At 41.5% G+C, this 17,202-nt stretch overlaps 1 protein-coding gene across 2 annotated transcripts in view; it reads right to left on the bottom strand.

The window, feature by feature from the left end:
• Nucleotides 1-2,839: 2,839 nt before the first annotated feature.
• Col4a3 (collagen type IV alpha 3 chain) overlaps nucleotides 2,840-17,202 on the bottom strand; it is a 129,099-nt gene continuing 114,736 nt past the window's right edge. The window contains exons 45-52 of one of the 2 annotated variants that reach the window (NM_001413988.1): nucleotides 15,980-16,051; nucleotides 15,767-15,892; nucleotides 14,681-14,779; nucleotides 9,088-9,300; nucleotides 8,372-8,549; nucleotides 8,135-8,249; nucleotides 6,607-6,779; nucleotides 2,840-5,991 (exon numbers count right to left, since the gene is read on the bottom strand). In NM_001413988.1, coding sequence (NP_001400917.1) covers nucleotides 5,907-5,991; nucleotides 6,607-6,779; nucleotides 8,135-8,249; nucleotides 8,372-8,549; nucleotides 9,088-9,300; nucleotides 14,681-14,779; nucleotides 15,767-15,892; nucleotides 15,980-16,051 — 1,061 coding nt within the window. In that variant the 3' untranslated portion in view covers nucleotides 2,840-5,906. The remainder of the gene's footprint in view (nucleotides 5,992-6,606; nucleotides 6,780-8,134; nucleotides 8,250-8,371; nucleotides 8,550-9,087; nucleotides 9,301-14,680; nucleotides 14,780-15,766; nucleotides 15,893-15,979; nucleotides 16,052-17,202) is intronic. The other variant, XM_039083897.2, reaches the window with a different exon arrangement.

Genomic DNA, 17,202 nt, shown 5'->3' with positions numbered 1-17,202 from the left:
TCCTGGTCATGTGACGAGAGAAGGGCGGATGTTGCACGCAAATTCGTGAGACGTCGACGAGCAGCCATTTTTGTTGTGGGCAAAGTATTCTTTCCTCAAGTGATTCTTGTTGAGGGGATTTATAGACATTGCGATCTTTAAGAACCTCGAGTTGGCAAGGTAAACTAATAACCTATTTTAAAGGAACGCCTGAATAAAAATTCTTACAGTGGCTCGAGAATTTGCATATGTAACTGAATATTGGAAGTAATTCTTTAGCACTCTAATTTTGATTTTCCTAAAACAAAATAAGAATCCGAGAAAACAGGAAGCTGAATTGGATTGCAAGATAGTAGGGGTCAGAAATCTCTTTCAAATCTAAACACCCACCACCTTATGGTTCCCCTGTGCAAGGGCAGGGCTGGAGATCAAGAACCAGTCTTGCTCACAGAAGGATAGACTAGAAACCGAATAAGAAAATACCACGAGTCCCTCAATTTTCATAACCTAGCAACTTCATCCACTGTTTCCCATCCTTGGAGTCAACCAACCACGGTTAAAGAAGTTTTTTCTTACAATCTATTCATATTATAGAGCCTGGTGCCACACCCTAGAAAAACCAGTATTGGGGACTTGAGAGGTAGAAGCTATAGGATCAGGAGTTCCAGGCCAGCCTCAGCTATGTAGTAAGTGAATGGCTTGTGTCATCATCTATATCAAACACACACACTCTTTTCCTTGTGGTTTTTCCTACTAAGAGAGTATAACATTTATGTTGGTTTAAATATATGTAATCTAGAGACAATTTTAAGTGTTTGTGGGGATGTGCAGAGATTACCTGCAATCATCGAGCCATTTTGTATGCGATGTAAGCATGTAGATTTGGATATGAGCTGTGATTATGGAATAAATTTCTCACTCTCTTGTGCAAAGGAAGACTATGTACTCAAGTGATATAGTCTTGAATCTAAAAATATTCCAAAGCCAATCTTTGGCTCATTCCTATAACCACAATACTAAGGAACCAGAGGTAAGAGGGTAGGGGAAGTTTCAGGCTTGCCAGCACTACATAATGGACCCTGTCTCAAAACAACAACAAAACCCCAAACAAACAAAACCTCAGATGATACCCCAGAAACACTATCTTCCTTTCAAATAATGTATCAAGCTTTCTGAATTTCATTCTTGTGTGTTCTTCCTAATATTGGTGTAAGATAAGTAAAATTTTCCTTTACCTTCTTAAGGTCTCAGTGAGCCCCCAATTAAATTGACATAAACATCAGATGAAAAGATTTTAAGATCTATTTATTATGTGTACAGTATTCTGCCTGCATGTATGCCTGCAGGCTAGAAGAGGGCACCAGATCTCATTACAGATGGTTGTGAGCCACCATGTGGGAAAGTGTCCTTTCCCTGTCCCTCATCCCTAATTCCTCATCCCTCATTCTTATCCCTCTCCCTTATCCCTCATCCCTCTCTATTATCCCCTATCCCTCTCCCTCATCCCTCTCTCTCATCCCTCATCCCTCTCCCTCATTCCTCATCCCTTTCCCTCACCCCCCATTTCTTATCCCTCTCCCTCATCCCTCATCCTTCCTTCCTTATCCCTCTCCCTCATCCCTCATCCTTCTCCCTTATCCCTCATCCTTCTCTCTTATCCCTCATCCTTCTCTCTTATCCCTCATCCTTCCCTCTTATCCCTCATCCTTCCCTCTTATACCTCATCCTTCTCTCTTATCCCTCATCCTTCCCTCTTATCCCTCATCCTTCTCTCTTATCCCTCATCCTTCCCTCTTATCCCTCATACCTCTCCCTCATCTCCCATTCCTCATTCCTCATCCCATTCCTTCTCTCCCTGCACACATTCCTTTCTCTCTTTCTCTCTTTCCCTCTCCCATGGCATTTTCCCTGGCCTCAGTCCTTGGGGCCAGTAACTCACCCGCCCACCCGAGAGCAGCTTCCTAATAAACCAGCCTTTAATATAATCCAGTCTGGCTTAAATTGGTTCATTTCAATAGCGGCCGAGAGATAACTATCAAGTGTCCTATTGCTTCCATTAACCCTTACACTTCTTAAATGTTGCAGATTGCTTTTTCTTTTGTCCCTAGCCCCTTCTTTCCAAAGTTTTGAAATAACTTTCAAATGAAGATCCATAATTCAGTTATTAAACCCAGGTCTTCTCCTGTAACCCCGATTTATCGTTTTTCTTCGGACATCATGTGAGTCTATTAAACAAGACAGTGTTTCACAGAAAGTCAGAGCACCTAATAGTGTGTGATACAGTCATCAAAACAAACAAACAAAAGATATGAGGCATGAATGGTGGGTGCTGTGTCCCCACCGTATGGAAAGGCTGTTCCTTCCTGTGTCCTGTGTGCTACAGATTCATGCTGGGTCTTCCTTTCCTTCTCTCACTGACATGGGCACTTCTGTTTGCAGCTTAGTTTGTTGTTGGCGTTTTCTATACCCTCAGAATATATAAATCCAAACAACCTCATCCACTCAGCTTAGCTTCATCCAGATGCATGACTTCTAGCAATTGCTACTTGTGTTTACCATTAGGAATTACACCCCAATAGGTTTAACATTTAAAAATGTTTACCTTTTTCAATTCAGACATTCTTCAGTTACTGTTTCTCATTCATGGCAAGATTACTGTTTGTAGGCATCAAGACTCAGAATACTAAGGTTATCTTTTACTATGTTTATTTGATGGTTATTTTTGGTGAAGACGAATATTAAACAGTAGCAGCTTTGATATTCTTCTTAATTTCAAACTGGCCTGTTGTTTTATAGTGACTATTATTTTTACAGTACAAAATAAACTTTCTATTAGGAAAAAGAAATCTCCAAAGATATGGTAGAGTTTTTCCTTTTATTTTATTTTGGCAAAACAATAGAACTTTAGTTATATTTACAGAAATATTAGTACATTATAATATATCATAATTTTGACAAGATATTACTGTATAAAATATTCGATATATTTTAAATAAATTTCAAGTGGTTATAGAGAAAAATATTAAATTAAGTTTAGTGGTAGTAAGTTACATTTGAAATATAGAAAAACTTTGTAAAATCAGCAATAAAATTCAAATTTAAACATTTTTAATACTTTTATAAATAAATTAATAACGTTTTATCTCGCCAAAGAGGACAATTGACAAGTTGGTTGTTTTAGCACACTGTGAAATTTCCAAAGCTGAAGCACCAAATTTGAAAGAAATGTTTTGTAAATCAGTTAAAGATGTTTAAAGATCTATTTTTATTCATGTGGCAGAGCCTGAGCTAGCGAATGCCACCTATGTGTGGGTGTCCTTGGAGGCCAGTTGGATCCCTTTGAGCAGTCCTGAGCTGCCTGACCTGGGTATTGGGAACTGTCCTTGGGTCCTCTGCAGAGAAGCCAGCATTCTTGACTACTGAACCAAATTTTTCCAGTCACATATGAAGTTGAATTTTAGAATTATAATTTACTCATAAACATCTGGGAAGTAATATGCATGGGCTGCATTTTGTTGGTCATCCCTAGAAGTACAGATGGCTGATTGTTGGTAATGGCTTCTTTGGACATTAAGGTGTTCAGTATTACGTGCCTTAGATCCTGATACGAGGACGGGAGAAGAACGAGGCCAATGGCCAAATGAAGGGCAGGTGTTTGACATTAGCACCAGTCTGGTGGTGAAACAGATTACCCTGACAGCCACCGGTGAGTTTTTAAGAGGCAAAGGTGAAAGGATTGTGGCCAGTTTCTTGGGTGTGTGCCTAGTAAGTGGAGAACACCAGAGGATGAGGAAAACATTTAAAACAAAATTCTGGATGTCTGAGGCAGAAAATTGTGGTGATTTGGGGGTCAGCCTGGGCTATACAGTGAGATGCTTCTCATCGAAACAAAACACAGATATCTGTTTTCTAATTACGGCTTCTAATTTCGCAGGTTTAGAATGCTCTCGAACGGGCGTTTATGACAAGCTCCTGGGTGCCGTGGCTGCCGCTCCTACTCCTGATCCCACTGGCCAAGGAGATCAAGCCCTTGTTTTCACTACTGGAATGTATCTGGGACAGTTGGATATTTTTCAATGTTAGCCGAAACACATCCTTGTAATGAGATGTTACACATCTCAGCTGAGGTGTGAGAATGTCTCGTTGCAGTCACAGGAGTGTCGAAGCGTGACCACCTTTGTCTGTGCTCTTGGGCCACACATTCCAATACAAAGCAGTTGAGTTTACAGCACCGGCCTGGACCTAAGTATCAGCACCATCACGTCCACTTCAGTGGATAGAGAGATATACTCAAAGCTTTGCCTCACAGTGCCTGGACCCTCTGAGTCATCGAATAGTACCACACTGTTTGATTTTAAAATAGTCTTGATTTCTTAATAGTTTCCAGACATCGGCTTCTGGGGTGCCGAAGAGAAGTTAGAAGTCTTGAACTTAGCCTGGGTGTAGATCTTATTTTAAAAATTTTAAAACTTTTGTGTATCTGGCTGAGTGCGGGTGCAGAGGCCAGAAGTGGATGTCGGATCATCTGGAGCAGGAGACCGTGAACCAGTACCAGTGTGGGTACTGGGAACTGAACCAGGGGCTGCTTAAAGAGCAACAGGTACTTTTAAACCTTCTCTTAGGCTGCTGAATTGTGAGGAAACACAGAGACAGTGGTAAAGGAAAAGCAAAAGCAGGAGAGCCACACCCATATATGAGACTCTTTGGTTTTGGTGTGGGAAGACCGGGAAGAGGTTGGGGATGGGTGTCTTGCACATGTGACAGTCTTTACAAACAAAGTTTGTTGCCCTTGAGGTTAGATCAGAAGCAAGTCTCTCTCACTACCCGCTGCACATACCCTCAACCCCAGTACAGTATATGGGGACACATTTTGGTACTGAAGAAAATAACTTAAGCTGAATTAAGTAACTTTGGAATGTATCTATATACTTAAGACCACATTTTAAGACATAGAGCAGCTGTGTACAGTACGGTAAGGTTTTTACCCAGTGGTTTCTCTCCATATGATTGTTAGGAATATATAACATTAAAAACAGGGGGGGTACGTGTGTGTTTTCTAAAGGAGAAGTTAAAAAACTAACAAAGGAACAAATCTGTAAACCCACGAATGGTTTGAGTCTGATAAACCAGCAAGTACCTTCCATTATTTCCTGGTGAAATTATTTAAGGTCAGTGTTTATAGGAGTGGGGATAAAGTGCACATTTGTTAAGTGGTGTCCTTGTTACTTGTAAGTACATTGAAAATAATAAAGAGAAATGTTTCGATGGATGTGTATGTCATCCTAGTAAAGATTAGTTCCCTAAGGGTAAACGTTTTACCCATTTTGAGCCTACTGACATAGTAAAAAGAGCTCCGTGAAGAAGCAAATGGACACAGTCAACAAAACATAGAACGAAACCATATATCTACGCATGTTATGATTCCCTCTGGGAAGTTTCCTTTGGTCCTAGCTTTGGGCATATTTAAATGAGTCCTGGCACCTTTATCCTGTGTTTTTAGCCCTCATAACCACTTAACAGCTCTGACCCTCCAGTTCTTTTCACAGGGTGCTTGAATTCTGTATGCCCCCATCTCCTTCTCTAGCTGAAGTCTGAGGTCTCAGGAAGGAGGTGGAAGGAAACACACTCCTTCTCTCAGGAGTGGGAGACAAGGAACACATTGTGGATCCACAGGACCAGATCTCTTTCAGCTTGTAGTTCAAGCCTCACTCAATCATCATTTAGTCAGTACGTTAGACACAGCTGGGATGGGATATCAGTAATATTCTGTGGAAAGCGTTGCCCACACCACAGACTAACTTGAATGAAATGCTTTCTTGTGTGGTGAAACTTTGCACTACTACGCCTTTAAGGTTAGAGAGAAAGACCTAAATAAATGCATGTTGTAAGTCATGATTTTGATACTTAAGAAGGAGCAAAAGATTTCATCAGTGTCTTTTCTTCATGCACACCTGACAGCGGCTTATGATTTTCTCCAAGTCTCCAGCTTTCACAGTTGATGGAATAGGTTTTCTGAAATGAACGCAAATGAAAGGACTCATTGATTTGTGGGTAAAATAGGATACTTACTTGCTTTGGGTTTTGTTAATAAATATAGTTAATTTTAGTTTATTCTGGAATCACCCCTCTTTATAGAAGAGGAGAACTTCTGAAAAGATAATTTTATGGTTGTATACATAAACATTTATCGGTATTTTATATTTTCAGTGTATTTCATCAGAATTCATAGAACATAGGCTTTCCTGCAAGTCTACAGTTCATTTTTTAACTATTCCTTCCCTTTAAATACTCCTAAGTCTTCTGATACATTACTTTAAGATCAGCACATCAGCTAGTGACTTTTTTTCAGTACTTTACTATAAATCAATACATGTGTTGAATGTGCTTAGTGATAACAAAATTGTGTGTACATTTGGTTTTTACTGACACAGTGAGAAATAGACTCTACTTCTTGACTTCAAAATACCTCTAACCTGGGAGGATGAAGGTAGATGGGATTTTATTGTCAGGACTGAGAGAGTTAAGACATTCACACAGAGGAGAGGTACAAATAAAATGCAGGTAGGCGCATCCTTTGAGTGGTTCTGTAGTTGAGTCATCAGATTAAGGCTGACATTGTATAGTTACCTGAACATTCTTTCTGGATTTAGTGAAGCCAGCCAGAAGCTGTAGGAGTTTGAGTAGTAGTTGCAGGTCCCTCGTCCATGGCATTCTATAAACGGACTGGCTCGGAATTCCTCCAGGCAGGAGCCGGGCGAGGCAAGTGCTTGTCCAGCACCCTCAGAGCCTGCACTTGTAAACTATCACAACAAAAAGATCTCAATGAAAAGGGCTGCCCATTGGAGTTCCAATACAAGTTTCCCATAAAGCAATGGAAGAAAGAGAAGCCAAGAGAACACAGATGTCCTCCTTTCTGTCTAGATGTAACACTCAGGGCATCTTCTCGGAAGAGACACAGTCATCCAAAGGCTATTGTCTCTCTTTACCACTGGGATTTAAGCCCCATGAGAAGAATGAGGTTCTGCTAGCCTTACTACCCAGACTTGCTGGGGCTCATGACTGGTGCTAAATAAATAGCTTTTAAATTAATTAATGGTTGAGTGGACAGCTGTGTGCAAAGAGGGGGTAATATGTCTTAACAAGGCATAAATATGCAGAGTGTAAATAATGACACATGCAACAGTCAGCACTGGGGATGGCCGGCCTCTACCCTGAACTTAGCATTAACGCCAGAACCTTTTAAAAGAGACTCCTCCCCACAGGAACATCAGAAGGGCAGGGTACAAGGCACTTGTCACTTCGTAAATGTGATACTCTAAGATAGTTCTGTTTCTATTTATGAATCCACAGATGCTTAAAACCATTCCTCTGGTTATCATAATAAACATTACAGACAGTGTAGGCAAAGAAGCCATCACAGAAATGAGCAAAGAGACGTCCCATCTCTGTCACAAAGTAGCTACTTCTCTCTTGAATGCTACAGTCAGGGATTGGTGAGAAATCAGAGGAATCTTTCAATTTTTAAATTATATTTACTTAGTGTGTGTGTGTGTGTGTGTGTGTGTGTGTGTGTGTGTGTGCGCACGTGCGCGCGCGTGCACATGCATGCCACAGCAAAGTATGGAGGTCAGAGGACAACTTGGAGGAGCTGGTTCTCTTTCCACCATGTCAGTCTTAGGGACTGAACTCAGTCAGGCTTGGTGGCAGTGTCTTCACCCTCTGAGTCATCCTGCTGGCTTTTATTCAGTGCTTCATCAATAGCATCAAAGTTGTCAGTCTCTTTTTTAGTAGTTTGATTTATTGAGACTAGGTTTCTTGTAGCCCAAACTGGCCTCAAACTTGAGCAAAGGGTGATCTTGAACTTGCTCCTCCTACCTTCTGAATGCTGAGATCACTCATTCCTATGCACTGCTGGGGAACAGAATCTAGGATGTTGTTCGTGCTACGTAAACACTACTGAATTGATGCCCAGCCTCAATGCTGCTCTTTAAGTGTATTTTTAGATCTCCAAGCATCTATCGCACTTTACATATATTACCAGATCAGGGACCGTATTTTCTCAACACAGCCCAAGATACTGTAGGCATTATCTATTACTTGAAACGGGCTAAGGTTTTTGTTTTTGTTTTTTGTTTTGTTTTTTTTTTCATCTTACCATAACGAAGGAAAAACCTTTCCAGAGAGAAACCCAGCCCTGGGGACATGGGGGGATAGCAGTAGTTTGACTGTGAACAGCTATAGCCATTGCAGGACCTTCGCAGACGGTGCATCTGTAAAACGAGACCAATAGTATGACACCACTTTCTACAATTACATTCCTCACGGGTTAAGTGATTCACCTGATCCTCTTGTAAAACACCTGGAATTGAGTTTTTTTTTTTTTTTTTTTTACCTGCTAACGTAGGGTTCGAGAGCTCTGCCAGTAATTGGGGCCATGTCCATGGGCATCGGGGCTGGTGTCGACAGCCAGTATGAATAGTCATTTCGTGATGCAAAGTTACACACGTTATCGACGTTACAGAATAAGAATGGCATTGTGGTGAATCGCTGTAGGCAGCTGCCCAGAGTACCTAATAAAACACGAAGCTGAGCATCACTCCCGGGAAATTATAGTTACTCCGACTATTATCATTTAGAAACAGGTTAATTATCACATAACCTGTGGCAAAAAAAGAAGAAAAAAAACCACAAAAGAATTCTGTGGTAATGTAAAGCTTTTGGATGGAAGTCAAATCCTCAAATGGGCACACCACCCCTCCCCTACTGAGAATGCTTTCTATGGTTCTTTCTAACCTTGGATAGAACGTGGGACCTCATGTTGTTCATTTGGGACAATGTCTTTGCTTCAGTGACTTCCAGATATTTATAAAAGCATACAAGCAGAAGAGGCTAAGATTAATTTGAGGATTAACAAAAGATAGATGGCTGAATCCAGCTGCGTTTCCTCTAGTAGTTTATACATCGGGATGAAAGCTCAACCTTGGACCACAATTGCTCTCTCAAATGCACCAGAAGATGCTAACATTGTTTATGGTGACCTTCAGAGGAAGCTCCCATCCACATATTCTACACTCTGCGTCATAAACTGCCTGGAAATTAGAACCTTACCAAGGTCTTGTCCATGGGCGTGCTCATTTCCTTGTACGAAAAGAAGGGAAAACCCACTGTAGAGTGGCTGTGTTCCTTCAGGGCATGAAGGATTGGCTGTGGTTTGACTGTGTCGAGTGAAGATGAAGCCTCTCATTCTTGTCCCGTTGGCAGGTGTCCCTCTGTCTCCAGGTTTTCCCTTTAAACCTGGCAATCCATCCAGACCAGGTGGGCCTTTGAAAAACAAATCATACAGGTTGCAACATGCCCAGACTCTCAAACTTGTTTTCTAAAGTACTAACTTAAATGTGTTTCTGTATCTGGTAAGCCTCGAATATGAAAAGGAACCTTAAGAAAGAACGGGCTATAAAATGACTATGATGTTTTAATTGTCAAGTGGATTAAGAAACACTTAGGAGGCTAGTAAGACATACCTGGGTGTGTCTGTGAAGGCTTTTCCAGAGATGACTAGATCATGAGGGTTCTGTCCTAATGAATGGACTAATTCCTTAGTGGATTCATAGATAATGACTTTATTGTAAGCTGGTGAGAAGTAGGAAGTAGGGTTTTGTTCTTGGATTCTGTATCTTGCCCTGGACTATATGGCTTTCCCTGCTTTCTGTCCTCCATGCAGTGAGCAGTGTTCTTCCACATCACAGCATCCAAGTACAGAGCCAAACAACCATGGACTGAACCCTCTGAATCCAGGAGCCAAAATACAATTTTCCTCCTATACATTATTTATATCAGGTGTTTTATCACAGTGACACAAACATAAATGATACAATGGAAAAATAGTATTAAATATTAACCAGTTTATATCATCATCATTGTTATTATTGTTGTGTGTTGTTATTATTATTTTTGTTATTATTTTGAGATCAGGTCTTTCCTCATCTTTGAATTCCCTTAGGATGCCTGGCATGGTGTCCTGCATTTGATTTGTTGGGCCTCATGTATGTTTTTTATGAGTCAATGAATGGCTTGGCTTACAATGTGTGTATGCGGGGGTGGCTAGAATCAAATAAAATATCTACAACCTATAAAGATGTTGGTAGGTAATAAAAATTACTAAGCTTTGGTAAATTCAGAAAGCAATTATGTAAAACTTTGGAAGCTTTTTCTAGAGGTGCAAACTTTGAAGGAAGTTTTGTGCTGGGGACAACATATGATGACAGGGACTGCCAGCAGTAGGCCAGGATGGAGAAATCTCAGAAGCCTTCGGCAGCTCCTTATAAAGTAGGGCGGTATCTGGGACCCTGAGAAGCAGGAGAAACATCCCTCCAGGGGACCCACCATCTGAAATAAGAGGATGTCTGCAGTAGGCTGGGATAGAGACATCTCAGTAGCCCGCAGCAGCTCTTTGTAAAGACTAGTTCCCATTTCTCCTAACCTTAGCCCTGGACAATGGCTGCATAGATTTCATTTGTGCAAGACTGCATTTCAGTTGGCCTTGGTGTGCATATATCCGACTTTCCTAATTCTTTCTCCTTCTGCTCTGGTGAATTCTGTGTAACTAGATGTTCCTTGATGTTATGATTCTTAAACAATTGGAAACTGAGGCACAGGGGCGCAGCACAGCACAGTCCTAATGGCCCAGGTGCATGCTGTGTGTTCTCATCTTGGAAACAACGTAATGATTGCACAACGGTAGTTCCAGATTAATGCTCGACTTGCAAAGAAACTTTAAAGAAATTATTAGAAAATGAATTAGAGTCAACATTGGGACCCTAGAAAGGAAAAAGTTATTGAAGTTAGGAAATAAGTTTTACATAACATTTGAGAGTGATTCCTGGATAAGAAAGTATAAAAGTATAAGAAAGTATAAAATTATATACTAGTAAACTAAGTCAAAATACTGGGACTCTTATGAGAGTCATTGTGTGCAAGGAACAGAAAGCTAGCGGAACCACTGAGTTAAGGGTTAACTTGATTCTTTCTGGCCACTGTCTGGCAGCTTTGCCCATGCCAGTTTAGCATTAGAGCTTCCCAGGAAAATACAAGTAGCTGACCTCGGAGCTCTGAGCTCTGAAGTATAATAAGTTAAAAGTTAAAGTTTAAATAATGATAAGTTTACAATTATTATTATTTTGGTCACAGGCCTGGGAATAGGGGAAGCTTGAAACTTTGGGGAACAATTGTAATTCTTAGTTCTTTGTGGGATGTGGTTATTCTTTTGAATTTGACTTGGCAATGATTATACAATGTCTTTTTTCTACCTACTTTTGAATTATCAATAAAAGACTGGGGCAAGAGAAAGGCTGGAGAGCATGAGAAGAGCATGTGAAGAGTGAGTGAGGAGAACATGTGAAGAGTGAATGAGAGAGCACATGAGGGAGAAAATGTGAGAGCGAGTGAGAGAGCATGAGAAGAGGATGTAAAGAGTGAGTGAAGAGAGAATGTGAGGTGTGTATGAAGACTGTGTGTGTGAGTGAAAGGAGAGTGCACGTGGTGTGTGTGAGGTATGTATGAAGAGTGCGTGTGAGAATGAAAGGGTAATGAACAGAGGTGTGCATGAGTGTGAGAGTTCGAGAAAAGAAAACTGCAATAAAAAAAGCAGAGTGCACAAAAGAATGCAGAGTGTGTGCAGCCTCAAGCTGAGGGAGGGAGGGAGGGAGGGAGAGAGAGAGAAAGAGAGAGACACTTTAAGCCTTGAAATTGCCTGTCAGTTTGTACCCAGAGAGTAGTCTGTGTATATTTATCATGCGCCTTCCAGATAACCCTGCTTCCAGTTGAGAACCCCGATCCTGTGTGGGGGCTGGACCCCAGCAGTTTTGGATCCATTAGCAAGGCAAAGACTTCTAGTTTAAAGGGGGGTAGGGGGTGGGTTGGAGGTGGGAGGGGTTGGGGGTGGGGGTGGGGGTGTTGTTTCCTTGATCTGCAGGAGTTGCAAACAAAGTGACATTTACGCTTTGCCTTTTCTGTGCAGTTGGAGAAGGCCGATCCTCTTTTGTCACTTTAAGACTCAATAACTTATCTCTTTTCTCCTTCTTCCCGTTCGTTCGTTCCTCTCTTCTTCAGAGTCTCAGAAGTCCACATTTGCCTTGGCTTTAACACACAGGAGGCAGACACATTCTTTACTCTTCCCAGCCTCTACTTTTAATCCACAGAGGCTGTAATATGCCCTGTGATGGCTTGAACCAGAATGTTCCTCAGAGGCTTATGCCTTGAACGCTCAGTCTTTCCTTGGCTTGTGGAGGAATTTTAGAGGCTGTGGGTCCTTGGGAGATGGGCCCTGGCTGGTAGAAGTAGTCACTGGAGGGGGGGGGGTGGTCATTGGCCTTTGAAGATTTTACCTGCCAGGAATTCTAGCTTTCTCTGCTCACTGACCCACCAAGAGGTGACAGCTGCTTCTCTTGTCACAGACAGCTGCTGTCACTGCTGGGCCTTTCCTGGTGGTAACAAAGCTCTCTTTCCTTACGGTGCTCCATTTGGGGATGTTTATCCTTGTGAGGACAATGCAAAGATAACTAATACAGACCTTAAGCAACAGATGCTTTCTGGTCTCTCCATGGTAACTATAAAATGATTAGCTGATCGGGATAGAAATTGGAGGCAAGGTTTCACGCTCATGTGTACTCTGCGAAACCATGGGGCATTGCTATGGATCTAAGCTTGAACCCCTCTATCATTCTTATGAGGCCTCCCTAGCATTTGACTACGTGTTAATCAGTTCCCAACACAATTTGTATTGTAGTATCCTGTGCTTGCTACCACCTCATTATACTATCCAGCCTTAGTCATTAAAGTGTATACATTAATAGAGCCACTAACAAAAGCACATTAGGAACGAAATCAAGTGGGTAGTCATCCTCTAATGTAGAGTCCCAATAACACTAAATCAAAAGTAATCCCACGGCTAATATTACAATTAATATTACATACAGTACCATATCTGAATTGACATGTCTAACCCAGCTGGGAAATGATTACCTGGAAGTTATGCTTTTTTAACAAAGTCAGTAACCTCAGGCAGTTACCATTCCAGTGTTTCCCAGAGGGGAGTTTCGAGACTTTTGCAGAAGGCAGATTTAGATCCAGATTACCAAACTGACATGCACAGCTTATATTCCAAATAGCACATTATATTTAAAAGGCTTTTTTTATAGAATGTACACCTGAGTTGTTGACTTGTATGCAAAAGTAGTAGTTCATCTGTCTTAAATAAGGAAGCAGAGTTGTTCTGTTCACCCCAGGGTAGTATTTAAAAAGGAAAACAAAAACAAGAATAACAACAACAACAACAGCAGCAAAACCCACACTCATGAGGTACCATGGCTGAGAGCTAGACCAAGCCAAAGCATTCCCCGAAGCTGATGTAAAGAGAAAGAACGTGGCTCCTTCTCTAAACCAGAAACGTGCTTGGCAGAGTCTGTGATTGCCTAGGGCCAAGTCTCCACCCTGATTCACCCCACCTTTGGTGCACCCCAGCCATCCATATGGGGAAGGAACACAGTTTTTTCTCTAAAACCAGTTAAATGCTTGGCAGAAGCATGATGGCTTGGGGACCAGGGCCATAGAGGAGCGGTGGCTTAGGATCTTGAGACCCCAATTCTTCCCACTCTAAGGGACTTTGGCTATCAGTCCTAGGGCTACCCTATGCTCAGTCCTTGATACCCTTGAGATACCTCATGTTTTCTTTGTACAATATTGATTGGTTAGCTTCCCCCGTTCCTCCTTTTGTATGATCCCTTCCCACTGACACTGTCCCATCTCTCCCCTACAAGTATTACATTAGATGCCATACTTCTTAATAAGCCTGCCTAGATAAGACATAGTTTATACAAGCTCTCCGGATCCCAAATTTTCTATCTTCCTCTCTTCTGATCCCCTGGCCCTCCCACTTAGCACTCTGTCATTGAAGAACCACTTGCTAGTCCAGGTCCTACTGTTCCTATAAGAAATCGTTAGCCAACATAACTTCTGTAGGTAATTAAAACACAACTTGCCTTTCTGAAAATAGGATAATAACTGGTGCTCCTTAGCCAAAGATTTTTGCCTTGATTAAAATCTGCCCAGGGCAGCATGAACAGTGTATTCCGTCATTTGTGACTCCTCCTTCTTCCAAACGAACATCTGGTACCCTGCCTTTGTTCTAATCTGAACAACAGAACTAACTGGAAAACCCAGAGTAATCATTCTTTTTTGCAGTCACATGATCACACGTCTAAACGAGTCCCTTCTGGACACTGAAAACAATACCATAGCAGAACGGGAATGCCCTATTGAACAAAGATTTCAAGGAGCCAATCACTGGGCAGGTAGGCGGGACTTCCAGGTAAGAGGGGAAGCAGGAACAAAGATACAACTTTTGGACAGGAGAGATCATGGAGGACACAATATTTGTAGGGGAAGTCCCCACTTTAGGTGTCGGATCCTTCCGGATCCGCTACCGGAGGATTTATAACTTTGAATAGCTTACAAACTAGGATGCCAGTTGCTGTGCCCAACGACTGTGTTACCTGTTGATTCTAAACTTGCGTGGTGTTTTCTTTCACGCGGCAACTCAGCTGATTACCACAGAAAGGTATCGCGGTACAGCAGGGGTTTGTGAGAAGTGTACCCCAGCAAGCCGTGGGAATTTTTCAACAAGGGAGGCAAGCTGGGTGCTTACCTTGTTCTCCTTTCGAGCCCTTGCTGCCCTTTACTCCCGGTGGTCCTGGAGCTCCTGGTTTTCCGTCCTTGCCTGGTTGACCTCTTGGCCCACAGGGCCCTAGGCAAAAGGCACTTTTGTATTACACGCTATCAAGTTAGAATAAAAGGTCAGGCTGTCACCCACCCGAGTAAGCACGGGATGTCTGCAGTTTTACCAGCTAAGAGAGACATCCCAGGAAGGCCGTTAGTCCTAAGCTAACGGGCATGTTTGTCCACTAACTTCCCCCAAAGGCCTTAAGAGACTGTGACTACCTGAAAGTGTGTGCTGCTATATTTTATTCCAGAATTCACTATGCCCACGAAGTGATCAAACCAGGAAGTAATACCTCTCATCACTCATGTGATTCAGGTGAACTTAAAGAACAAAAGTCCTATTCATAAATCTATTTCAGTTTGCTAAGACTATGTGAAGGGTGAGGTTCACTTTCCAAGTATCAGAAGTCTGGAGAGACTTTTTTTTTTTAAAATAATTATTTATTTACTTTATTTATATGAGTACATTGTCACTGTCTTCAGACACACTAGAAGAGGACATTGAATCTCATTACAGATGGTTGTGAGCCACCATGTGGTTGCTGGGAATTGAACTCAGGACCTCTGGAAGAGCAGTCAGTGCTCTTAACCACTGAGCCATCTCTCTCTTCCCCGGAAAGACTTTAAAGTCATTTTCCCCTAACACTTTGGTGTGCAAATTGTTAGAAGAGTCCACATCTATAGAAGTCAGTTATAGCCAGACATTCACTTAAAAATTGAACACCAAAGCTGATTCTGCCAAAGGAGATGGCTGAGATACTTTTCTCCTAATAAGAATGAAACACAGCATGTGTTTCTCCTACTCTGTACTATGTCCAGATGTTTTACAAGGATCTAAGCTCTTTTTTTTATCCCTGCTGGTCAGGGTGTGTGAGCCCAACCCCAGATTGGCTGTGCAAAACATGGCAATGTTTTGGGTTTTCTGTGGAGTTCTATCATCTGCTTCCAAACACTTTACCGATTTTCTTCATTCACCCTTTATTAAAGATCTAGGTTAACTATGTCACCATACCTGGAATTCCTGGTGGTCCCAGGGGTCCAGGATCTCCTTTCACTCCTGGCTGTCCAGGTGCACCAGGAGGCCCTGGGCTTCCTGGAAGGGAGATGACCTTAAGTGTGCCAGGTTTTCCTTGTGGACCTATTGATTTAAACACAATGAGAAGATGACTTCATAAAACTACTCTTCCTTTATAGAGAACAACAATCGAGAAATAGATCTATTTACCTGGTGGTCCTTTTGGCCCAACTGGTCCTGGATGTCCAATTGACCCAAGAAATCCGGGATTACCCTTCTCTCCTAAGAAGAAAAGTAAGAGGAAGAGTAAGGAGGAAACCAAAAAAAAAAAAAAAAAAAAAAATACGATTATATTTTAGCACTCACAGGGAAGTGTTTCTGAGAAATTACTTTTTGAATTTTTGAGAATTATGAGGCCCCACTGAACCCAGTGTTAATACCCTTTGATGAGCTGTTACATTTAGTTGTCTCAGTTAACTACGTTCTTCTTCTTTTGTTGTCCCAAATGTACAGACAACCCAGAGTTTAAATCAGGAGTTTTCATATAAATTTATTTATGTAACAAAGTGGCAAACATTTCACTTTTACAGATGATAAAAAGGCTACCAAGAAATAGCCATTGATTTAAAGCAATACTCTTTCAGAGTATTAAGATTTCATAGACATGGCTGGGCATGGTGGCTCATGCCTTTAATTCCAGCACTCAGGAGGCTGAGGTAGGTGAATCTTTGTGATTTGTAATCTAGACTGATCTACATAGAGACATTCAGGACTACACAGAGAGTCCCTGTCTCAATAACAAAAACAAAAAATTGCATAGACATTAGATATAATTACTTAAAGTACTTGAATATTAAATAGGGTATCAATAGATTAAAAAAGAATAAGGTTGGCTTAGTGACGCAGGGCTGTAATGCCAGCACTTGGGAGACAGAAGCAAGGGGATTGCAAGTTCCAGGCTGTCTCAAAAAATCAAAACAGAGAAGAAATAAAAGAAACAGAACAAAATATTTACCACACCAAAAGTTAACTGACAACTACTCTGAGGACCAGAAAAAAAGGTATGACTGTTTATCTATGAATGTGAGAAGCAATCTAAATATCTGGCGATGGAATATTTGCCAACTACAGACATGAGGTCATCATCCAAGACAAGGGTTTTCTTCTGAAATCTAAGTGATTGGGTCCCATTGGGGATATTTGCAGGGCTTGATTGTGAGAATCCCCTGTTTACTTCTAAACATTTAGACGCATTAAAGAATGCTTTTCTTCAGTACAGCCTTCATTTGCTTTTCACACTGTTGATGTTTTTAGTCTGAGACTTGGGAAGATGGTGTCATTAACTTGGCCCAGGACAGCCTGCCTGTATTCGCCTGCCCCACGTCCAGTGAGAGACCTCAGAACCACTTTATTTTCAGCTAAAAGCTCCTTAA

This window comes from Rattus norvegicus, chromosome 9, assembly GCF_036323735.1.
Source record: "Rattus norvegicus strain BN/NHsdMcwi chromosome 9, GRCr8, whole genome shotgun sequence".
Lineage (NCBI taxonomy): Eukaryota > Metazoa > Chordata > Mammalia > Rodentia > Muridae > Rattus > Rattus norvegicus.
This window is presented reverse-complemented; position numbering and strand designations above follow the sequence as displayed.